The sequence below is a fragment of the Embiotoca jacksoni genome, unplaced genomic scaffold, assembly GCF_022577435.1.
Source record: "Embiotoca jacksoni isolate LCO1_2020_lvr unplaced genomic scaffold, fEmbJac1.0.p SCAF_2, whole genome shotgun sequence".
Lineage (NCBI taxonomy): Eukaryota > Metazoa > Chordata > Actinopteri > Embiotocidae > Embiotoca > Embiotoca jacksoni.
The window spans coordinates 23,680,554-23,703,976 of record NW_027185340.1 but is presented as its reverse complement, the minus strand read 5'-3'; the positions used below and the strand labels follow the sequence as shown (position 1 = coordinate 23,703,976).

General features: G+C 42.2%; 2 protein-coding genes across 5 annotated transcripts; one reads left to right on the top strand and one right to left on the bottom strand.

Annotated features, from left to right (window-relative positions):
• Nucleotides 1-1,076: 1,076 nt before the first annotated feature.
• On the bottom strand, nucleotides 1,077-14,689 carry dnajc10 (DnaJ (Hsp40) homolog, subfamily C, member 10). Of its 3 annotated transcripts, none has more exons than XM_069155130.1 (25): nucleotides 14,623-14,689; nucleotides 13,222-13,479; nucleotides 12,943-13,105; nucleotides 12,734-12,784; nucleotides 11,858-11,940; nucleotides 11,438-11,569; nucleotides 10,689-10,782; nucleotides 10,190-10,267; nucleotides 9,889-9,932; nucleotides 9,237-9,302; nucleotides 8,998-9,063; nucleotides 8,803-8,892; nucleotides 8,573-8,683; nucleotides 8,386-8,500; nucleotides 7,772-7,899; nucleotides 5,832-5,948; nucleotides 5,645-5,746; nucleotides 5,278-5,338; nucleotides 4,945-5,039; nucleotides 4,254-4,387; nucleotides 3,411-3,464; nucleotides 2,998-3,145; nucleotides 2,724-2,846; nucleotides 2,270-2,377; nucleotides 1,077-1,476 (listed from the first exon to the last, which is right to left on the bottom strand). In XM_069155130.1, the coding sequence occupies exons 2-25, from the start codon at nucleotides 13,429-13,431 to the stop codon at nucleotides 1,465-1,467; spliced, it is 2,385 nt and encodes a 794-aa protein (XP_069011231.1). In that variant the 5' UTR covers nucleotides 13,432-13,479; nucleotides 14,623-14,689; the 3' UTR covers nucleotides 1,077-1,464. The 3 variants fall into 3 exon arrangements, with proteins under 3 accessions (XP_069011231.1, XP_069011232.1, XP_069011233.1); XM_069155131.1 differs by lacking the exon at nucleotides 14,623-14,689 and adding an exon at nucleotides 13,577-14,364; XM_069155132.1 differs by lacking the exon at nucleotides 14,623-14,689 and adding an exon at nucleotides 13,645-14,364.
• Nucleotides 14,690-16,133: 1,444 nt separating this feature from the next.
• Nucleotides 16,134-20,739, top strand: nup35 (nucleoporin 35). 2 transcript variants are annotated; one of them, XM_069155129.1, is made up of 9 exons: nucleotides 16,134-16,422; nucleotides 17,767-17,934; nucleotides 18,028-18,158; nucleotides 18,511-18,568; nucleotides 18,828-18,936; nucleotides 19,036-19,105; nucleotides 19,734-19,862; nucleotides 19,989-20,123; nucleotides 20,254-20,739. In XM_069155129.1, the coding sequence occupies exons 1-9, from the start codon at nucleotides 16,410-16,412 to the stop codon at nucleotides 20,329-20,331; spliced, it is 891 nt and encodes a 296-aa protein (XP_069011230.1). In that variant the 5' UTR covers nucleotides 16,134-16,409; the 3' UTR covers nucleotides 20,332-20,739. The 2 variants fall into 2 exon arrangements, with proteins under 2 accessions (XP_069011230.1, XP_069011229.1); XM_069155128.1 differs by having other exon boundaries at nucleotides 17,749-17,934.
• The last annotated feature ends 2,684 nt before the right edge of the window (nucleotides 20,740-23,423 follow it).

Here is a 23,423-nt window from a genome sequence, read left to right as displayed (position 1 = left end):
AATAAACACATGCCAAACCCTTTTTTTGCTGAGTTACATTTGAGTAAGTAAGTAATCAATAGACTGGATTTTTTTTTTTTTTTTTTTTTAAACACATTTTCATCAGTGTGCACAATTAAATTACATTTAACAGAATGCTATTTAATAATTACATTACAATTTTACTGGCCCAAAGTATGATGGACAACCAGTCGGGACAGTATGACAAAACATCATCCTTATATAGAATTTCCAGATTTTCCAAACAATGAAACAACATTTCCCGATTGATGTATCATTTAATTAACACAACGTAGTTGAAGTTTTTGGTCGAATTGATACTGTCACATTATGAGACAATGAGTTTCCTGGCTACTGAGTTGTTGTATGATGGTGCTGACAGAAACACTACAAAAAAAAAGTAAAAAGGATTGAACTGTGTCTGCAGCTTTTAGTTCAAAGGCCTCCTGAAAACCCTCAAACATCTCTACTGTCTACACAAGGGGAAATAAGGCATTCAAGATTTGTGTCAAATTGTCTTTTTCATCCCCTCTACAACCTCGAGTTTGAGGAAACTGAATTAAAAAATACTTTTCATGAAGTGGAGATACTCAGTCTAAAGGTGTGTTTCACTGTTGCTCTTAAGTTTCAAAATGGAAGTGAACAGACTGTATCCTCGAACTGATAGTAAGATGACAAACGCTCACACACAAAGAAAATGAGGAGGAAACGGATGAATTCTGATTGGTTCTCTTTACACAACTTACATAACCAACAATTATGCCACTGAATTATCTGGTCAATGAAATGTCAGCAGGCTAAAATGGCGTCTTGTTTTATACCACCAGCAAGTCCAACACCCAAAAGATAATCAGGTTAAGATGAGACACAGAAAAGCAGCAATTCTTCACATTTAAAAAGATGTATGCATGAAATATTTGGCACTTTTGCAAAAACAATAAATTAAAATTATTAAAAATGTCTTTATTTAATTTTCTTGTTAGCGCTATATGTGACTTTTGTTTTAAAAAAAAGAAAAAAGAAAAAGGTGAATAAAAATGGCAGTAAAGGTTATAAACGTTGACATGGAAACCGTAAACAGAAACACCTGGGTTTATTCTTAAACTGTTTCTACATCAATAATAAAGTACAGCACAATGTCAACATTTGGATCTCTGCGTGTGTGTGTGTGTATCAGTAACATTGCAGTGTCCAGTATACAGTGTCCCACAGTTTTACTTCATAGAGTAAATACAAACAATGGAGACGAAATAAAAACAAATAATAACAAAAACAAGGCAGAAGTGTTCAGTACATTCAACACAGCAGTAACAGTCAGTGTCAGTCTGTCTGTCTGTGTTACAGCTGTGGTCGTATCAAAGAGTGTTGACCGATTGATCATCACGTTGGACCAATCAAATCCACTTCTGTTCCTCCCTGACCAATCAGATTGCTGGCCTCTTTCACAGCACCACCCGCGCCCTGTCAGAACTCGTCCTACAACAGGAACAACAACATGTCAGACAGGTTTACTACGAAGTTCAACATACAGGCTTTCTTTGCCTTTCTCTGTTAACTCAGGCTTTTTGCTCTGAGTGTGTTCACATAAGAGAGGAGCTGTTTGCAGCATCTGACCAATAACAAACATTGTCAAGTGTACTGACAGCAGAGCGACATATTTTAAAAACGAGGAGCAAACTATAATCTTAAAAAAACTATAATGAAGTTAAAGACCTAATCCACACTGAAAGCAGCACATCTGCATCTGCTAAATGATGGGAACATGTGCAAAACAATCTCCGACTGTGAATGTGTAGCCGAAGTTGAAAGTCTTAGCCTATAATATCACCTCACCATAAAGTGCACAGAAACATCGGACTATTACATGTGCATATTTCATTAAATGAATGCATCATTAGATGTATTCTCATGAACGTTTTAGTCTTACCACTCTCACTGTCTCACTGTCTCAGTCTCACTGTCTCACTGTCTCACTCTGCGTACCGAGCTTCATACAGGATCTTCTTTGTTCGGTGGTGACAATTTTGAGAGATCTGATTGATCAGTAGGAGGTACTTTCTTATGTTTTGATCCGATTTCTCCAACATAACCTGCTCCAGACCAGGATAAGTTTGCAGCATAAGTTACCATGGTGATCTAGCCACCCTAAAAGAGAGCCAGCTTTGTGACATTGACAACTCTTTAGTCTCAACATACCTCGCTAACTCACTAATCTCACTTCGTAGTACACCCCTCTGGTTTGGTTGAAGTTTGAGGTGAACAGAGTTACCTTTGGCTTGTTCTGTAACCGTGGCAACAGCTGTTGTAGTTGCTGTCTGATGGTGTCAGCGATCACGTTAGCATCCCGGCTGTTGATGTGCTCCCCGCTGTGTTCATGCTGTTAACACAAACATACATTTCTTTAAATCTTTTCCACCATGAACTCATATTCTGCCTCTCTGACTCTTTCACAGCACACCTGATGACGCAGCATCATTTTTCTAACACAATTACACAAATCAGATGGCTGGCTTGAGGTACAATTAGCTATATAGTATAATCATAATAATATCTAGTGTTCTAAAAAATACAAGATTTGTACAAATTAAGCTCTTTCTTACTGTGAAAATGCTGCTGCTGCTTTGTGTGTGTGTGTGTGTGTGTGTGTGTGTGTGTGTGTGTGTGTGTGTGTGTGTGTGTGTGTGTGTGTGTGTGTGTGTGTGTGTGTGTGTGTGTGTCCTCACCCTCCTTGTTCCCAGGTACGGGTGAAATCTGACAGTTGGGTAGGCGGTGATTCCAGCTAATTGACAGGTCTGATAATGAGCCTGACAGTCCACCTTCCCTGCCCGGACCTCCCCTTTAAGGAGCTGTCAATCACACAAAGAACATCCCTTTGACCCCACAGAGAGAGAACCTCCTCTGTCGGAGGAGTTTGGCTTTGATTCATCTCTGCAGTCGACGCAGAACAAAAGCTACAGAGGAAAAACTGATTTCTTCAGAAAAAGAAAAGTTTCTCACCCGAGCCAGGACCTCAAACTCTGGGGCAAAGTTCTGGCAGGGTCCACACCAGGGAGCGTAGAAATCCAGGACCCAGTGATCCCGACCAGACAAAACCAGAGACCTGAAGGAGTCTGGAGTCAGGTCCACCGACGCTCTGGGTAAAGAACTGCACACACAAGATCACTACTGTTATTATAAGACTCCACATTCACTCAAACACTGGTACTGTACCACACGAAAGATTAGACAGAAGGAGGGAAGGAAGGAAGGAAGGAAGGAAGGAAGGAAGGAAGGAAGAAAGGAAGGAAGGAAGGAAGGAAGGAAGGAAGGAAGGAAGGAAGGAAGGAAGGAAAGAAGGAAACAAACAAATACACAAATAAAGAAACAAACAGAAAATAAGGAACAAAGAAAGACCGAATCTTGGGTCTCACCTGAGGGCCCATGCTCTGAGTGAATGGGCGTCTCTGTGCCAACCATTGTAACTCCTGCAGACAGACAGACAGACGGACGGACGGACAGACGGACGGACAGACGGACGGACAGACAGACAGACAGACAGACAGACAGACAGAAAACCAGGATCAATCTTTGACCTGAACAGGACAGTAACACACCCTGTTTAATAAGCACAGTGTTAACACTCAAAACTACTAATACTTAAACCTACTAACATACTAAAACACTCCCATTCAGAAGGACCTGATGTGTTTGGGATTTTTACAGCTTTTCTCTGAAAACAGCTGCATCAGATAATCAGGGTTTTTTTTTCTTGAAATGAGTGAAAATAATTGAAATAAACCAAACCAGACAACAATGTAACAAATCCAGCAGCTTTGTTGTGATGACCAAACTAATTGTAGCCAATCAGGTCATTGTGTAAGTTGGTGGTTTGAGTGTTTGATGTTGGAAGGTCAACAACAAAGAGCCAGAGCACCACTACGGTGCCACTCCACTCTGGCTGCTTCATGTATGTTATTTGGTCAAATTGCTGCTGTTGCAGGTGTTTCTATCCGTTTGGGTCTGATTTAAATATCCTTGGTTCAAATCATTCAGGTCGGACGCAGCCCCTCTGATTTTAAGTATTCATGTGATTCTGTGTCGGCTGCTTTATATGATCCAAAACTGTCTGTATGAAATGTGTTTAGCTGTGAGGAACATGTCCTGGAACTATCTCTGCACCGGATGCACAGAAATAAAACCATTTTTACATCGTGTGCACGGTGTAAAACTATTTCCAGAAGGAGCATTTCAAAGTGTCAAAGTGTGGTACGTACACGTAGCGGTCGGGCTGCCGGGCATTGCCGGGGTACAGTCTGATCTCAGGGTACGCCCTCACACTCTGACTCTGACAGAATGGCTGAAAGCGCTGACAGTCGACCGTACCGACCCGGATCTGACCCGACAGCAGCTGGATGGTGGAGACGGAGAGAAAGAGAGACTCGGGTTGGTCTGAACTCTTCAGGTAGCCTGAAGGCAAGGTGCTGCATGTAGAGGTGCATCTCTGGTTTCTGTTTTGATCTGATGTTTTCTGTGAGCTTCTTTTTATGACAAAGTCTTAAACAGGGTAAGAGCAGGTTTTCAAACTCTATCAGCTCTTCTCTGAGTCGGCTGAACCGGATTCCTCCCGGTCCAGTCTGTCCCTGCCTTTACTCAACAGGCTGCAGACGTCTGACTGGTGTCTCATGGAAACACAAACAGCAGGAGCAGATAAATTACCGTCTGTATTATCTGTAACACAACTGATTATCAAACGCTATTTAGCAGAGCAGTCACAGTTCACAGCTGTATGCCATAACTTATCAAACTATTCCTGTATTCCTGTTCAAATGTCTTCGAAATGAACCCCTAAAACTATAGGACAGTATTTGTTGTTGTTGCTGTCTCAATTACTGTGTGTGTGTGTGTGTGTGTGTGTGTGTGTGTGTGTGTGGCCTGTGTGTGGCCTGTGTGTGGCCTGTGTTGTACCCGGGCCATTCGTCTCCACTCTGGCATCAGAGCCTGACAGGGACCACACCAGGGAGCGTAGAAATCCACCGCCCAGATCTGCTCTTCACCCCGACCTGAAACAGAGACGTGGTCCACTGAGTTCCACCAGTCAGAGTTCTGCTCTGATGCTTCGCAACAGTTTGAGTTGAACAAACAGAAAGGCTGATTAACTACTATTGTGAACATCCTGTTTCTCCAGGTACAGAAGAGAGCATACAGTCACAGCCGAGAGCTTGTTCTTGGGCAACGAGTCTCCTGTTGAAGCAGCTCCCATCGGAGAAATCTAGTTTGTATTGCGAGGACAAGTCTTACCCTTCACTCTCTCTGCGAAGCTGGATGGATCGAGGACCACCACAGATGGATTGACCAGATCCTGCAGGGACAGAAAGAAGCTCTTTGTGAATCCAGTTCATTTCACAGTCTGACTTTCAGGCCAAAGAGTCTGTCACAGTCTGAATGTCCCAGAGGATGAGATCAAAAAGAAATATTCCAGTATGCATTCACGTTTCTATGTTTTGGTAGCAGTAATCATGATCGTTCTGGCCCATCAAACACACAGTATACAGATCAAAACAATGCACAGGCCCAGAGGAGATAAAAGAAGCCATGCAAATCTTTCAAAAGCTCCGAAAAACATAAGAACAGTGTGCGTTATGTGGGATTAGCTCTGAAGTCGTACCTGTATGAACTCCAGGATGCCGTCAGCTGAATGTTGCCCTTCATACTCATGAACAAAGGAACCATTAAAGATCACTGTGGTGGGATAAGCCTGGATATTATACTGAAACACATAGAGAGAAGGAAGTGACCCACATTCTTCAGCTCACAAACAATGGAACAGTCCATGACGTGCAGTATGTGTTTACCGTGGAGCAGAGGTTGTGGTGGATGGTACAGTCCAGAGTACCAAACTTCATCTGTCCAGCCAACTGGATTGAAGCTTTTCTCAGCTCAGGCAGTAACGCTCGACACGGAGGACACCACTGCACACAAGAGTCAAGTTTTCATTCAGTTCATATCCAACAAGAATCAGGTCTCCGTTAAACATGTGAACACCAAACCTTCAAACACGCAGGAGGTGTTTACACAACATCTCTCTCAGTTTCTATTCAGGCCTCTTTAGCTTGTTAAAGTTACATGATTTCCAAATGAAAGAATTATGAAGTGGAACCATCAGGTTATCTACCACTTTGTTTGAAGTACTTTTATGTAGAGCAGTTGCAAAGGAAGCAGAAAACTAACAACTAAGGAGGTCAAAACAAATGTTACATCAGAGAGTGTCTGCAAAGAAACTGTTCAACATCTGCTGTCAGGACGCTTCAGATTCTTGAGCTGCATGTTATCTGCAGGTTGAAATGAATGACAGCTTGTCACACCTCCTGTTTATTTGTGTGAACTGAGGGTAAGACTACAGCCTAATATTACTAATAGAACAACTGAGTTTCTATATATATGTATAAAATGTAGACAGAAACTCAGTTGTTCTATTAGTACTATAGTAATATATATATATATATATATATATATATATATATATATATATATATATATATATATATATATATGTATAATCTCCAATTTAAGTAAAAATGCTGGAAATTCACTAAAAACTTTTTTTTACACTTTGGTGGAAAAGTGTGACCAAACTATAACTCAAGCTTCTACTGAGGAGACAAAAACATCCAATCAGTGTGGGGCAAAGAGGAAACTCTGACTTTCCTCACATGAAAGAAGCACAAATATCACATTTCTCTCATGTCTTCTGCACGGTTTTTCATCGTTTGAGATTTGACTGGAGCTCTTTTAATGATGTCACCTAAATCTGCTCTCTTCTTCTGCAGTGGTTTAATTGCACCTGATTGGAGAATTAGAACCACCAGCTGTTTATCAACTCAACTGAAGTCAACTCCTAATTTTTACATTCATTAGTGGATGCAAACACATCAATTCTCATTTTCTTTTGTGGATTTGATGGAATTTTGGTTAAAATAAATCTGGATAAAAACATTTGACAAAATGACTTCCTGTTCTCTCACACATTCAAAGTTTGACGCTCTCTCTTGCTTCTCACGAGCCTGAAACCTTGGCGTGTCCAGCGTTAAGTAAATACAGTTATTTGCATACTCGGCTCAGATTGGACAGTGTTTTTATAAGGCCTGTTGGTGTTGTAGGTGTAGCACCATCACCTGCCCTGAATGTAAACAGGGACTCTGACAGGCTGGGCGAAGAAGTTGCAAAGCAGCAAATATCAAACAACCTGCGGTCGGGTCAAACATATCCGTAATGACTCGGAAATAGCAATGCAAATAGGCTTACTCCCAACGTTTGGGAGACGTGTTTCTGGCATCAAATTTAAAATAAGCATCTACCTTTCATAAAGCAATAGAATTTCTCAGTTTCAACAATTGATATGTTTTCTTTAGTCTATCTGCAATAAAATATTGCTTTATGTCATTTGCAAATCACTGCACTCTGTTTTTATTTACATTTTACAAACCATCCCAACTTTTTGGGAATTGGGGTTGTACAACTTTATGCAGCAGGGTACACAAACATTTCATCAGATCATTTACTCCATATGGAGGACTGGTGGAGTAAGTATGATGTTCGTACAATGTCTCATTCCTGCGATTACAGGTTCATGATAATATATCTACCAAAACACCCTCAGAGTCAGAAAAAGATGAGTATAAGGAAATACAGTAACACCCCTCGTGCCATGTTGACTCATTCCCTGCGCAGGCAGAACAGATCAAGTATGCGTGTGTGTCTCGATCAACCCTCTTTAAAGAAGTTAATTACAAACCGGAGCGAAGAAATCGACCAGCCAGGGCTCCTTTCTGTCTGAAGGAAAGTTGTCGGGCCGCAGAGTCGTCACGTGAGCACGAACGCTGTCCCTCGCAAAACCCACGATGTTGTACAACACATCTTTACCTACGGAGAGACACACAGGGTGACGAGACGGACAACACGACTCGGTCTGAAACAATAAAGGACTGGGCGAGCCACAGAAAATTAATCCACAAACATTTATATAAACAATTAATCATTTCAAAGGGGGTTCTTGTTCACCAAATTTCACAGATTCCAGCCCCTCAAATGTTCAAATCTGATGTTTGTCTTTGTTATCTCTTCTAGTCAACTGAGCATGTTAGAGTTGTAAACTGCTGATCGGACAAAGCAGGACATCACAAGAGCTTTGGGAAACTCTAACATGCATTTTTCAAATTAACAATTGGCAAATGCATATTCATGCATAGAGGTACTCATTGAAACCTGTCAAATGGGAGAACAATTTCTCATTATACAAATAAAATAGGTGACCACAAAGTAAATAACAAGATGGTGTGTTTAAAACGAGAAACAGAGGATTACAGGGGAACAGAGAGGAGTAAGGAAACGTTCAGATGTGATTCTGACCGTGGTGGATCTCAAAGTCGTGGATTCCCAGTCCTTTGAAGACGGCCACGCAGGGTTTATGGATGTAGAGAGACTGACACAACTCTGAGTCGGATATACAGTCCACTCGGCCGACCTGGAGAGACAAACAGTCAGTCATACAGGCAGACAGACATGCAGAGACGCAGACGGACAGACACACAGGTACCTGGATGTGGTCGTTTCGGAGGAAAGCTGGGAGCTTCTTGTACTCGTTGGAGGCGGGGCTTCTGTCTCCAAATGTGAAACTGACCAACCAGCGATGATGGGCCAGTTTCCTCTGGGGATCATCAAAAGAAATTCGATGTTAACATGTGTTGTGGTGTTCAACTGCACCTGTGAGCTCCACGGGTGCATTCAACTATTTAGCGGGTGTACAGTTGTGTGTTGTGTGAGGACCTGGAAACTGTTAGTGGTCAGCAGTTCCAGATCAGGCAGGTGGTTCATGACCTGGTTGTAAATCTCTCTACTGTCCAGAGTATTCAGCCACTGAAACACATACAAACTGAGTCAGTACTGCAGTCCTGCACACAGTATTACTACAGACAGTACTTCACTGTCCACATGCAGACACTGATGTGTTCTGTGTCTTACCAAGACGCTGCCTTGTTTATCCAAAGCACTTCCAGGTGGGAACAAAGCAGTCGCTCCACTGGTCACCTGAAACACAGCAAACACCCTCAGTGCTACTGCAACTGATTCTACACCTTCCACGAATAAAACTACCACTTCTGTTGCAACAAGTACTCCTACTGCTGGGAATCAGTCTGAGGAATCTTTGTGAATACGGCCCCGGTATCTGAGAGATGTTCTGCAGCAGTGCAGTGTCTTACCTGGAAACTATCACAGAGCTGTTCCTGGTTGGTGCAGTCCATCCACCCCACCTTCACCAGACCATCCTACATGCAGACACACACACACAATGAGTAGACACGTCCTCATTCCAAAGGTGTACCAATAGTATTCAACTTATTGGATCTGCAGATTTTATTACAATTAATTAACAGCATTATGGCTATGGTTATGGTTATGACATGTTTTCACCAGAGAACTGGATGGAGAGGGAGAAATGTTTTAGATACTCCACATATAGTGTGTCTGAGGTTTATCAATGGAAAAACACAACATAGAGCACAACACGTCATTCCTATTAGACTTCTATCCATTATTGTCTTCAAATAACTTTTACACTTACTGCATAATGGTAATTATATTATGATATATATATATATAATATATTAGCACATTCTGCTGACAGGGATCATAATTCATAAATGTTGGGAGGCACTGCTCTGGAGGACAGTGCAGCCATCAGTGCACATAAACATACAGTATACAGTATATTTCCTGTGAAAGAGAATTTGATTTTTTTTTTTTTCAAGTGTATTCATTTTGTCTGACATTAGCAGTTCAGACCCATAAGTCCATGGCGGAGGTGTGTCTCTGCTCCAGCCAGCAGTGATAATAATACGACTGTGTTCTCACCAACATTCCTGCCACCTTCTGTCTTGTTCTCGGCTCCAGACAATCTGACAGAGACAGACAGACGCGTTAGTGATACAGCTGGACCAGTGTGCTCTGTGTCTGAGCCTCATGTGCACAAAGATCTGAGCATGTGTTACGTAGAGTGGTTTGTGACACTCCTCTCATAAAGATGCGTGTGTGCGTAGGCTGGACATTAATCACACACTGATGATGTGACGCTGAATGTTTCACTGACACTCAGACATGTGGAAACAATCTGTGGCAGGTGTCGCCCCTCGTATTCAGTGTGTCCGTGCGTTACCTCCGGTGTCCGAGCAGAAGGTGATGAGCCAGCCGAGCCCTGACGAGAACGCACTCTCTATCTCGCTGAACACGTTACCTGTAAAACACGCATCCATCGTTTGTTCGTCAGGAGGATAATCGAAAAACTTATTTTAAGAAGAGCTTGTGCAGGAAAGGTACATAGGAATTACTTTAAATCAGAAGAATGAGGGACAGAGGAAAAGTTACAAAAAATAAGAATATACAGTTTGTGCAACAAGTACTTCTTATTACAGATGTTTAACAGTCAAGAGGTTTAATTGGCAAGTCGTCAGTGTTTCTAAAGACTTCATTTTACAAAACAGAAGATTTGTAATGACCATGAAGGAGGATGAAGATGTTCAGACCGGATATGATAAGATATAATAAGATGGTGATTCTTGACAATGAAAAGAAGGCAGCTGATCTGAAGCAAATCTTCTGAGTGGCAGAGAGAATCAGAAGTGTGGAGGCCGACTGCAGATGTCCGAGTCGCTCACCTTGCCAGAGCTGAGTGACGGTTGTTGTGATGAACTGCATGGAGAAGTGGACCAGGATGTCTTTAGTGCGCTCCCCATTAAACTTCTCTGGTCTCTGCAGAAACACAGAATTCTGGATCATTAATGATAACCAAACAACATGGCAGAACTATTAGAACATATTTTCAGAAAGTTTTATTCAGACAGGTGATGTGTGAAGTGGATGATAGATCCTCACACACTCCTGTTATTTCAAATATCATCAGCGGATGAAGTCAGTTTACCATCGAACATATCGTGCCGATGATTGATGCTGATGGATGAATTTTGTAAATATAAACGCGCAGGTTGTTATTGGTGTAAACATGGAAAGAGGATGTGGATGAATCAGCTTCAGTTCATCTGGCAGAAAAGAGCATTTACTTAACAAACTTACAGTATTTGTTATAACTGTCAGTATTTGGGTTGGTTTGGTCCAGTTTGCATTTGTACATCCATCACTGCAAACCATTAGTTTCATTTATCCCTTACATGTTGCAATCCATCTCAATATTAGCCATTTGTTCATTTTAGCAATCTATCTCATTAATTTGTCCATAACTTTCAGCAATCTATTCATTCATTTATCGATCTACCTGCTTTAAGTATTTGCCTGTTAATCAGAAAATGATCCATGTTCATAAATGTTGAGACTGTGTTTCTGTTAGCTGGTTTTCACTTTCTTCCTTTGTGGATTCACTGCTGAGATGATGAATAAGCAGGAAACAGACCTGTCCCGCTCTGTATATAAACAGACTCGGGTAGCTGTTGATGCCTTTCCTCCTGCACAGATGGTTGTTGTCGCCACAGTTCACAGCTCCTATCCGGATCACTCCGTCCATCTCCTTGGCGAACTCTCTCCACTGTGAGACACACAGGTGGGTTAGAGAGACAGAAAACAGACACACACCTGTTGTATTATTTAGTTCACACCAAGTCTGTCTGTGATTGTCATCTATTGCTGCTTTCTACTGAAGGAAACGCCAACTGAAGGCTGAGGGCTCAGGCAGATACAGCCTAAAAATGTACTTTATAAAATCAACACTGCAATAAAGTGAAACTGAAGGAAGAAAAGTTTTAGTTTAAAGTGAAAATAAATCATCGTGAAAGGCTCCAGCGGCATTTAAGTAAGAGTTTTGGTGTTACATTACCGTTGGAGCCAACTCGTGACAGTGTGAGCATCGTGGGAAATAAAAATTGATGAACCAGATTTCTCCAGAATTCACTGCTGCTTCTGAAACACAAAAAACACACACACATCAATCTCTACCTGCTTACTTCCTGTGTATCTGTCAGGTCTCCTATTTCACACTGAGCATCCACTGATAATCTCTGTAAGAGCAGAGGGATGGATGATGTGTGTATGAACTGTGCATGTTTTAACCACATGGTTCACGTGCAGCACTGACTGACAGCGAGTTCACTGCAATTCAGTGGAACATGCCTCTTTTGCACATCCGGTTATATTCTGTTCTGTGTCATGTACCCACGGTATGCACGATGCGACGATATACTTCGACAGACTAGAAGGAGTAAAGTTGCTTAGTTTGACATGAAGTTGCCGCAAACGTCTGAGTGCAACTAAATGTGATGCTGCGATCAGAAACTGAAATCACTGGCTCCAAAGTTTCAACTGTAAAAAGTTAGTCAGAAGGTGTGACGGCCGGGACTGGATTGTATTGCTAATGATAACTAATCGTCATTATTTGGTCAATTCAAACAAGTATTGTCAGACGGATAAATCGTATCGTGACGGTGCGCTTACCTACGTTTTGGTTTATTTTTTCAATGTTACACATTATCGCTCCCTAAAACATGTTATAATGGTATATTCTATCATAATACATTTCTTGTGGAGTGGTTAAACTTCTATTAAAGAGGCAGTCATTACATCTTTATCATCAACACGTTAATATTGTATATTATACAGGGAAAGTTGTTTCGTTTGTAAACTTAAAACAAAAACTGAACTCGGAGGACAGAGAACCCTTTAGAGCTCTTTAGTTTAATATAATTGAAAATCTTACCAAAGTCTCCGCTGTCCAACGTGATGATCTCCAAATCATCATCATAGATACCTGAACAACAAGGTGTAAATATTAAACAGCTGTTGCTGGTCACCAGTTGCTGGTTCTCAAAGATAATATTTGTATGACATATTATGGTGTCCCTAATAACAAAACAATACAGAGCTGTTGCGGCATTACTGTGGTTCCAGGTGACTGTGGAGACTTACCGAAGTCGTATCGGTAGTAGTTCCAGCTCTCGTAGCGTCCTCCCTGCTGCTCGTCCAGCCCCTTCTCTCCATACTTATCGTATTTCTTTCTCAGGTCTTCGTCCTTCAGAACTTCATAAGCTCGATTGACCTGCAGGAACTTCTCGTGGGCTGAGGGGTCGCCCTAAAACACAATTGTATCCGCACGTCGGGGTTTCAGGGATGTGCCAGGCTTCATAGAAGTTGGGGTTTATATTTGAGCATATCAGGATAAATCAAGGGTTGTTTTAAGGTTCTCACAGGGTTTTTGTCTGGGTGCATGGTGAGCGCCAGTTTCTTGAAGGCCCGTCGTATCTCTCTGGTTGTCGCCTCCCTGTTGACTCCCAGCAGGTCGTAGTAGTCCCGGCCCTCCGACCAAACCGCTGCCAGCAGGATGACGAGGAGCAGCAGCGGCAACGTAAGCCTGGCGGGACGAGGCCGCTGCACCCGGAGGACGTCCCTGCGCTCCATCAGCAGTCCTCCAAGTACAACCACACCAACCAGCTACAAGCAGAGGAGCTGGAACAGAGAGGAACGACGATGAGTCCTTCATGCTGTGCTGACGGGCAGGTCAGTGCCATCAGGTCTACAGCTGGTCCACTCTGTGGTGACTCACCCAGCTCTGCAGCCATTACCATGTCCCCGCTGTTTTACATTACATGGAGAGATAAGCAAACAACTTACTGCCTGAAAAGCCAGCGTGCCGTGTTACAACCCCCGTCGTGACTGTTTTAATTGCTCTGTCTCCTACATCTGGGTGTGAATGTTTGATCTGCATATGTGGCTTGTGTGGATTGGTTGGAGCTGGAAGCTGGGATTCCTCCATCCTCTCTGCTTGTACAACATACTGGGCGTTACCTGTTCCTTACCTGTTCCTTTGGTTCGGGTAGAATTGTGGCCACATTTGTTTGTTATTTTTTCCCTGTAAATATAAAAATGTAAAAGGTCCTATAATGTTATTGCCAGCTGTAATCAGCCCATCAACTCAAGACAAACTGCTCACAACCACCAATAGCTTGTACACAGCTTGTGAATATTGTACTACGACTAACTGGAAAAATCTGAATCTATCTTTGAAGAAATCTTTTGTAATGAATGAGTAAACTTGAGTTTTCTGGCCTGATCTGAGGAATAACAACGACTTCCTCAGAGAAAGCTGAGGACCGCGTCACCAAACCAGACATGTCCAATCAGCTCAACCCGTTTCAGAAAGGCAAACTTCTCCTTGAGCGTGTGTCTGTCGTCCCTCCTGAAACACAGCTGCCTGTTAGGAAGTCTTTCCAAAGTCAAAGGTTGTGGTTGTCTCCTCAGTGACAACTCGAGCAGAACAGACCTGCACATTCATGACCAGCTGACAACATCTCCGCTTCAGCACTTCACACACAACACCGCGGTTCCGTCTTACGACGACCAGCTTGTATTATTGTAAAGCTTATTTACGCTGCAGAGAGTCCACAGAGTCCGACATTCATTTTCTCAGATCTTGTGCCAGCAGAAACCCTCAAATAATGTCAACTCCGCCAAGCTAAGCTAAGCTAGCTGTGTCGCTGGTCTAAAGGTTGTAACGAGCTCGTTAGCTTCACCGCCACGTGGACTCATTCAGTGTTTGTTCAAACAAAGCGGAGGTTCATCACGGACGTGTTCACACGGCGTCTTCGTTACCTTTAAAGCGTCTCAACTCGTACAAGTCTGAAGATGAAGATCCGCATCAGCGTCCGGCTCAGACCGGCATCAAGGAGAAAACAATAATAAAGGTCACTTCCGCTCGCTGCCTTTCACAATAAAAGTCGTGCGGATGACCAGGACAGCGGACGATGACGTAAACAAAACTGTGAGTCTCTTTCAGTTGTATGAATACCACGTAATGGACGAACTAACTCGAATAAGCCGGCAGGTACGCCTCCCTCTGCGTCTGGCTAACTTTACGCTTTTACCTCGACAGAAGAAACGTCACATTTACCGGGAGTTTTCCGTCGTTTACGGTAACTTGACGAAACGCAAAACTCTCTGGCCGCGTGTCGATGACGTTGACGCAAACATTTGGGGCGTTCAAACATTTGGACGCAGGTTCAGAAATGGTAATGCTCCAATAACACCCCGAAAATAACACGTGTTCTTCCAAAATGCCCAATATTAAGTAAAACAGATTGTGGCATAGATAACTGTATAAAACCGAGAAAGGTTATTATGAAGCAGTGTATTTGGGTAATAGTTTTCTTTATAGTAATTTCCTTCTAAGCGAGCAAGTGTATGTGTTAATATTGGCTGATTCCACAATATATTTGCCAAGCTGCATGTGCAACAACAAGCCACAAACAAGATAAACTATTTCATGTATTTTCCATACTTTACCTGCTTCCTTAAACCAGTTTCTGAACATGGTGGACAAAAAAGAGGTTCAAATTGTAGTATGATTTAAAGAAATTATGTTTTGAATATTCTTGTCATGACAAAGTTTGGTCAACTAATAAGAGGATAGGTATGTAACCGGTAAAAGGCTTTCCAAGTAACCTGAGAATGGTAAAGTCCTAAAACAATAAACCCATGTTCACATGGACACTTACACAGTGTTTGGTCGATGCCATTGTTCCCACAGCCAAAACAGAGCCCAGAGATCCCCTTGATAATCCCACTATCCTGATTTCCAGCTGAAGTTATTATATCTGTCTGAGTTAAATAGTTCAAACACTTCTAAAGTTTTGGTCATTTCAGTAAAAATGTCACTGTTTTCTTACTGGGACACAGAAGGGTATAACAATGCAGAGATTTATTAATAAAAACTTTAAATATGCCCTCGTGATTGTTCCAACAGAGTCTGCTGAACCCCTTTATAACTGAGCCTCAAATGAAAATTGTACTTGTATAGTGTCTTTTAGGTATGTATGCAGAACAGAAATGCTCTGACACTTGTTTGTATTTTAAGTTATGGACTTGTTGGATTTGTTGGATAGGCTTGTGTGCGGACTTTCTCCGACACTGTGCACACACGCGTGTGTGTGTGTGTGTGTGTGTTTCTTGTTGGTCTCGTTTACATAACAAAAATACAGGCAGCTGAAGAATGATATTTCTTTAAAGTTTTTGCTGGAGGATTGTCTGGTTACAAAATGAATTGATAAAAAGCACATGTCCCCTGAACGCATCTGTGCGCCGCCGCTTGGTAAATGCGCCGGAAGTCGGCGGCGGTACTTCCAGCGCAGCACCAGCTCGTTTCACCAGCGGCCGCACAGCTCGACAAACAACCTGCCGCCGGCCGAGATATCCGATCTCTCACCACTCAACCTAAACTGTCCGGATCTTTTCAGAGGACGGCTCGAGTATAATCAACATCAGCAGTGAGTTACACTGAGAGACCCGTGAGCGCAGCTCGTCCAGTGCGCTGCCGTCCTGTCACCCGGCGTCACTTCCTACTTTTGAAAATCGCGGCCAGAAGAAAAGTAACGAGACGAGAGATGGAGTTACAAGGTGAGTCGACTTCAATCAAGTTCACAAGCTCTGTCACGATGCTGTTATTATGGTCTGTTGGTATTTATTGGTTCAGCAGTCGTGCGTCTGCTTTGACGAGCTGTTGGGCTGTTTAGTTCCCACCTGGTTTCACAGAAGGTCCAGCTTTGTTTCCCCTTCAGGGCCCCGCTTTTATAAAAGCTTTTATAAAAGCTTTATATATATATATATATATATAACATGTATATTTTAAAGGTCTGTTTTTGATGTTACTATTACAGAATAAACTTAATCTTAGTTTGATCATTCACACGCACTTTATGAAGAAGAGCCGTTTATCGGAACATTTGTTTTGTCAATTAAAATGCAGATTAGTCATAAATAATGAAGCCGTTTAGTGAAATATACAAAGACATTACTGACGGTGGCGAGGACCAATGATCCCCATAAACAACGTGCTCTGGAGGCGCTGACTCTAAATCACAGCAGAAGAAGTGACGTCACGAGATTATGTCATTAAAAGTCAAACTTCATCCTGCGGAAAACCACGTGGAAATATTGAGGGAAATATCTCATTTCTGTTGGTTTGAATGTTTTTGTTCAGTACAAATGATAACAATCAGGCAATGATATAGTTGTGACATGCCTCGGTAAAAAAATGATTAAACGATTAGTCGCATGGTTGAAAAACCAACAGTGACAACTGTGATGATAACCCATTCATTACTTTAGTGATTTGTACTTCTTTTTTTTTTTTTAAACCAAAGTAGATCAAATTTCTTTTCGAGAAACCTCTTATTAGCTTTCTAAATGAGACGATTTACTTTATAGCATTATAAACTCAAATATCTTTGGAGTTTGGACTTCTAGTTTGAGGAAATGAGACATCTGGGCGGTCACCTTGGTTTCTAAGAGGTTTTGATTCCTCAAAACTTTTTGAAGTTTGGTAGACTACTGAAAAATAATTGTCCCTCTAATTGCTCATGCCGATAATTATTATTTGCGGCCCTAGATGTTTGTCCTGCCACCTCTGACTGGCGACCATTTGAATTAGGAAATTGAATTGCTGTTGCTGAATGTCATCTCTTAGTTGTCTCAATGAAAAACTCCCCTTTGTTCACCTGCTCACTGTCCTCAGTCTGATGGTGGCTTACAGTGATTTCCTCAGTGACACCTGTTAAAGTTAAGAGGGCTAATCTGAAATTTCAGTCCAGCTGTCAATCATGCAATAGAAGTGCTGCTCCGGTAAAATACTCGGATCTCCTCTTCCGGTCTTTGTCCCTAATAACTGCTTGATCTTGAGCTGTCAGTCCTGACGGTGACCACTCGTCTCAAACCAGTTTAAAGTCGTCCCTGTCTTTTCAGTGGCTACTGAACCGATGACTCTGGGCTCACCCACGTCTCCTAAGCCGATCCCTGGAGCTCAGTTTCTGCCAGGTTTCCTAATGGGTGACCTGCCAGCTCCAGCTAGCCCACAGCCCCGCCCCTTTAGCCTGGCCACGCCCATCTTGGAGAGCACCAGTACACATCGAGGTCAGCAGGAAGACACCCATCTGTACGTCAGCTGGTCGTTGTTGGTGGTTTGTATTGTGTGTTCTGATTGCCCTGAGTTTATTCTATGTTTAGGAGGAGGTGGAGGAGGCTCCGCCCTGCAGCCCGTTGTCCACACTCCCAAAGATAAGAGTGGAGCCCCACCTGTTCGCAGTATCCATGACGACCTGGTTTCTGTAGCAACACCCCTGAGTGCACACAGGCAGGTCGGTACGCAAGTTGGTTTAAAGTCAATAACTGCAATGTTGGAACTAATTAGTTTAAAAATGAAGTTTCCATTTTCTTGTGTTGCAACATCCAGTCAACCTTTAAAACACTGTCGTAGAGAAGGAGGATTTCTGGAGAGAAAGTCCCCGATCACTAGTGGCAGCGAGCTCAGCCCAATAAACACAGATGGCTGGTCGAATGCTGCGACTTCATTTATCCATTCATGTTTTCTAACACGTGACTGTAAAGGTGTTTGAAGGAATCAGAATGAGATGATTTAGTGCGACAAAGCTGCGAAAAGTCTGAACACTTGAAAAAGATCTCCGTCTTTCTGTCTTTGTCTCTCGTCAGTCTTTTCCAGTCATGCAGTCTCCTCTCTCTGCACGTCCGGCCTCAACTCCAGGAACAGGTACACACTGCTGACCGTACTATTAGTAGTGAGATGGTAACGATTACAGTCATTGATGGTGCTGCTGATACACGATATGGCCAAAAGACTTTTTAGTTTTACATTATGTAGAAGAATCTTTTCAAATTAAACACGATTGTTGTCATGATTGGTTTGTTTCAGTTGTTTGGGGGGTAAATAGCGGTAATTATTGCAGAGGAATAATAAAATATAAAATAATAAAAGGAAGTGGGTTATCTTTTACGGCCTGTGTCTGCAGGTGTGCAGCAGCTGTGTCTCTCTCCGGCTCAGGTGGATCCCTTCTACAGTCAGGGAGAGTCTTTGTCATCTGACGACCAGCTGGACCAGACCTGGGTCACTGTGTTCGGGTATTCATGCTGCTTCACACGTATCACGCTTCTATCCTGCTGAATGTACTTTAAACATACTGTACATTCACTAACCAGGTGTGTGTGTCTGTGTGCTAGTTTCCCACCAGCCTCAGCTTCCTACATCCTGCTGCAGTTCGCTCAGTATGGAAACATCCTCAAACACACGGTGAGACACACACACACACACACACACACACACACACACAGAGAGAGAGTACAGCGAGGTAGCTGTCACGCACACATCTGGCAGGAAACGTATGTGTTCTGAGGTGAAGGAGACATGATCGTGTGTGTGTGTGTGTGTGTGTGTGTGTGTGTGTGTGTGTGTGTGTGTGTGTGTGAGAGAGAGAGACTACACTGCCAGTCCTATCTTTCTACATTGAGTTTCCCTTTTATGAAAATCATCAGTGATCAGACAAGAGATAAGTTGGAACCAGTTTTGGCTGATCGTTCACAAGCTGTCTTCACTAAAACACGTTCACTGTCTGGGTTTACCTCAAGACTAGATTCCTTTAGCAGACGTGTAGCAGAAGATTTCCATGGTCGTCCGCTGGCATTAATCCTTCATTCGTTCCCCAAAAGTGGCTGAAGACATGTTGCATCCACGCTGCTTCATAATGTTAAAGTTTCTGTCAGATGATGTATTGATGATGTATTGATGATGTATTGATGATGTATTGATGATGTGTTGATGATGTGTTGATGATGTATTGATGATGTGTTGATGATGTATTGATGATGTATTGATGATGTGTTGATGATGTGTTGATGATGTATTGATGATGTATTGACAGATGGCGTCTCCCGGTAACTGGATGCACCTTCAGTATCAGTCCAGACTTCAGGCCCGGAAAGCTCAGTCTAAAGACGGAAAGGTGTTTGGTGACTCCATCATGGTGGGAGTCAAACCGTGCATAGACAAGGTCAGTACCTGTTGTTACCTGCCTGCGTCTGTCCATCTCTGCAGTCTGATTGGTCGTCCACATCAGATGACACTGAGGTCCAATCTGAGCAGCACTGATGTTGTTATTTCTCTCGGTGTCTCTCAGAGTGTGATGGACAGCAGTGAAGCCGTCTCTCCTCCTCTTTCCTCCTCCTTCTCCTCCTCCGTCCTCCCTTCTACTCCTCGCTCCGCCATCAGGCCGCTCAGCGCCGCCTACAGGACCTCCGGCAGCGACTACCAGGTGACCTCTGACCTCTGGTTCCGTCCGGGTCTTCCTAAGAAACTGCAATCATTTCACTTAACTTAGTGCTTAACGTAGCACTTAAACTGCTGCTGGTTGACTTTGTAAATAAATTTGTGTCCATCTTTAGGTGGTAGCAGACAGACAGACACCCAGGAAGGACGACAGCCTTGTTTCCAAGGCGATGGAGTACATGTTTGGCTGGTGACATTGAACATTGCCTCAGAGGAGAGAGGACGGTTAATGGGACGAAAGATGAACTGATTTACTACAGTGTGTGTGTGTGTGTGTGTGTGTGTGTGTGTGTGTGTGTGTGTGTGTGTGTGTGTGTGTCTTTATATCAGGCCTATGCTGACCAATCCATTGCCAAGACATGAACCATTTGACCCACTTCCCTTGGTCGGAGCTCTGCACTGGGTGTTTGTGTGTGTGTGTGTGTGTGTGTGTGTGTTTGTGTGTGTGTGTGTGTGTGTGTGTGTGTGTGTGTGTGAGTGTGTGTGTGTGTGTGTGAGTGTGAGTGTGAGAGAGAGAGAGAAGGTGGAGAGTCTTTGTGTCTCTTTTAGAATCAACATTTTTTTAATGTCTTTGTCTCAATAAAGATTTTCTTCTGTTTTAATCCAGCAATGCGGTGATCTTCTCTCACCAGCCATACGGTGGCGCTGTTCATCCTCACACAGGTAGACTGTACGTACATGCAGACACCTCATTGGTTGCTGCCTCAACTGCAGCCTTAATGTAGGCCACATTTCCTCCTGCATGTACATTTATCAGGACACAACGTCCAGCCACAATGAAAATAATCAGAACTGGCTGTTTGGTTTGTTACAAATGGCAGAACACAATCAAATGTCTTAAGTCAGCTCTTAATTTCAGTATTTTATTTCACATCACATTTGCTAGACGACCGAGCCAAAGCTACACGCAGTAGACTACCGTGAACCAGCAGTCAGCTCACCTACCTCAAAGTTATCAAAGTACAAACACAGGAAGTCCATGTTGTTCATGATCACTGTCCGAGTGAATGTTTTTTAAGCATCATCTTATCCATCAACTCTCGCCTATCAAACCGCACCACAGGACATGCCTTCTTTTAGCCTCTCTCTGCAGCGCCCCCTGGTGTGTGGATGTCAGCGTCTACAGTTAGTTTGCTTTTGAAACAACAAAACTTTATTTTTGTATCATACGTCTCTCAAAATTGCTATATAGTGGCAAAAATATGTTAGAATAGAGGTTTGTTATTGTTACTGTTTTGTAGTTCATAAATGTATCAGAACCTTCTTTGATTTTTGTTACAACCTAGTGAAACATGTGCTCATTAAATGTAACTTAAAGGCATTTGAAAAGAATTTTCATTTACGTTTCACATCCAAAAGCTCACCGCAACAAGAAAAAGCTATTTTCAGCCTGAATATATGCCAATAAAATGTTTATTACTTTTGCACTCAATGTCGTGCACTTTCATGCAGACAGTTGAATTATCCAATTTATGATTATACATTGTATATAAAAGTAAATGTATCTTCTTAAGTTCAAGCTGTTAAACAGGTTTAACTAAGACCATAGACCTTGTCTATGCACGGTAATGTTTTTATAAGAAATTATAAAGTATCAATAGAGGTCTGTAATCTAAATAAACATGCACCTCAATCCAAGCGAGGCAGATACAGACAAGCAATCCAAAAACATGCACCTCAGGTCAGGTTACCTGGCGCCGCGCTAGTGGCAGCCTGTTGCAGCAGCTCCCCCCTGAGAGCCCCCCTGCTGTAGCGAAGAAATTTCCCCTCGGGGATTAATAGAGTGAAATAAAAATAAATAAATTAAAAAAATGCAGAAGGCCCCCAAACAGCTGCTGCAGACAAGGTTGCTAGGTATATTAGGTGTGTTTACACCATAATTGTTCAATTTTAAGATGTTTAAAACATTTCTATTCATGTAAGATGATGCAATATAAATTTTTGAAATTTTAGTTGGTTTTATCTCAAAAATACATTTTTATAATAATACATGGGCAGTAAAATAAACATTAGATTTGCTGTATGGACTCAGCTGGAAGCTTGAACAGGATTTTGTCCAGCAGATGGAGCCATAAGTTTCTCCGCACAAACATCAAGCAGTCGAGTATGAGGACTTCCCATTGATGAGTGGGAGTTGGGAATGTTTTTAAATGGGTTCACAAGAACCCGGAGAGCTAAAGAGTCCCCAGAATCATCCGAGAGGAGCCACTAAGAAATAATATATAATACAGTGAAAAGGAAAGTTACAGGTTTATGTCATCGGTCGTTGCGTCACACTGTGTTCAAGTTCAGCAACATTTTTTTAGTGGGCAGGTGCTCCTCTGTTCTTGCCCTGTCTTTACAGGTGTGTCAGCCAATGACTAATCAAGCTGACACACAGGTGCAAGAACACACTGGTGTTTGTGCTTAAAGAGCCGAGGAGGAAGAAGAACTCCGATCTCTTACTGCAGTAAAAGTAGCAACATCACAGTCAAATACGCTGTTTAAAATAAAAGAGCATTTTTCATTCAGAAGGAACTCCTTCAGAATGTTGTTATATGACTGGATTTATTGATGCACTACTGAGTACGGTACTTTAGCCATGTACTCATTAAGCATGGGTTTCATTTGAACTCTATTATATGCTGCCACGACTATGAACATGTTGAGAGTTTAATCAAAGTGTGTGCATAATCCAAACTAGATTTCAGATGCGGGACAAGAAAGTTAGTAAAGGAAAAAGTTGATTTGTACTGTTGTTTGATTGATTTAAATGCTTTTGAAAAATAAATAACTATTTCGTAAGGTCTTGCCTCGCTATGCTTCATTTTCCTGTCTCTTCCTCATTACATTTCCCAACATGGACACAACCACTGCTTTATATGGTTTTCCTCAGGCCTCATTGGATTTTGATTTTAATCAAGTTTTTGCCATAAAATTAAATAAGATGACGTCAGCATGATGTCTGTATCTGCCTCGCTCTTTGTCATCTTGGTCTTTTGGCTGAGGTTAAACTGTTGAGAGTTTTTCTATTGCATCTATTGCTAATACTTTGTTTAAAAATCTGGATTGGTGAGTTATCAAATATAAGCTACTGTTTGTAGTTGAGTTAAAAAGTCCCATATTTCCCTCCGAAGTGTAAAGTAGAAGTATAATTTAGCAGAAAATGGAAAAAGAAAAGTAAAGAACAAGTAAGTATTTCAAATTTGTACCAGACACCCAGGTTTTGGTAAAAGTTTTTTATTCCTGGAAACATTGACTCATCTCAATCATGTACTTGGACAACGCTATAAAATGACATTTGGCA

Excerpts from the sequence above, each read along its gene's own strand:
- dnajc10 (XM_069155130.1), bottom strand. The coding sequence starts at position 13,431 with ATGGAGCGCAGGGACGTCCTCCGGGTGCAGCGGCCTCGTCCCGCCAGG. Across the intron at positions 12,785-12,942 it reads CTACTACCGATACGACTTCG|GTATCTATGATGATGATTTG; the intron begins GTAAGTCTCCAC and ends CTTGTTGTTCAG. Across the intron at positions 3,465-4,253 it reads CGGCAGCCCGACCGCTACGT|GAGTTACAATGGTTGGCACA; the intron begins GTACGTACCACA and ends GTCTGTCTGCAG.
- nup35 (XM_069155128.1), top strand. Across the intron at positions 19,106-19,733 it reads GAAACATCCTCAAACACACG|ATGGCGTCTCCCGGTAACTG; the intron begins GTGAGACACACA and ends ATGTATTGACAG. Across the intron at positions 20,124-20,253 it reads CCTCCGGCAGCGACTACCAG|GTGGTAGCAGACAGACAGAC; the intron begins GTGACCTCTGAC and ends GTCCATCTTTAG.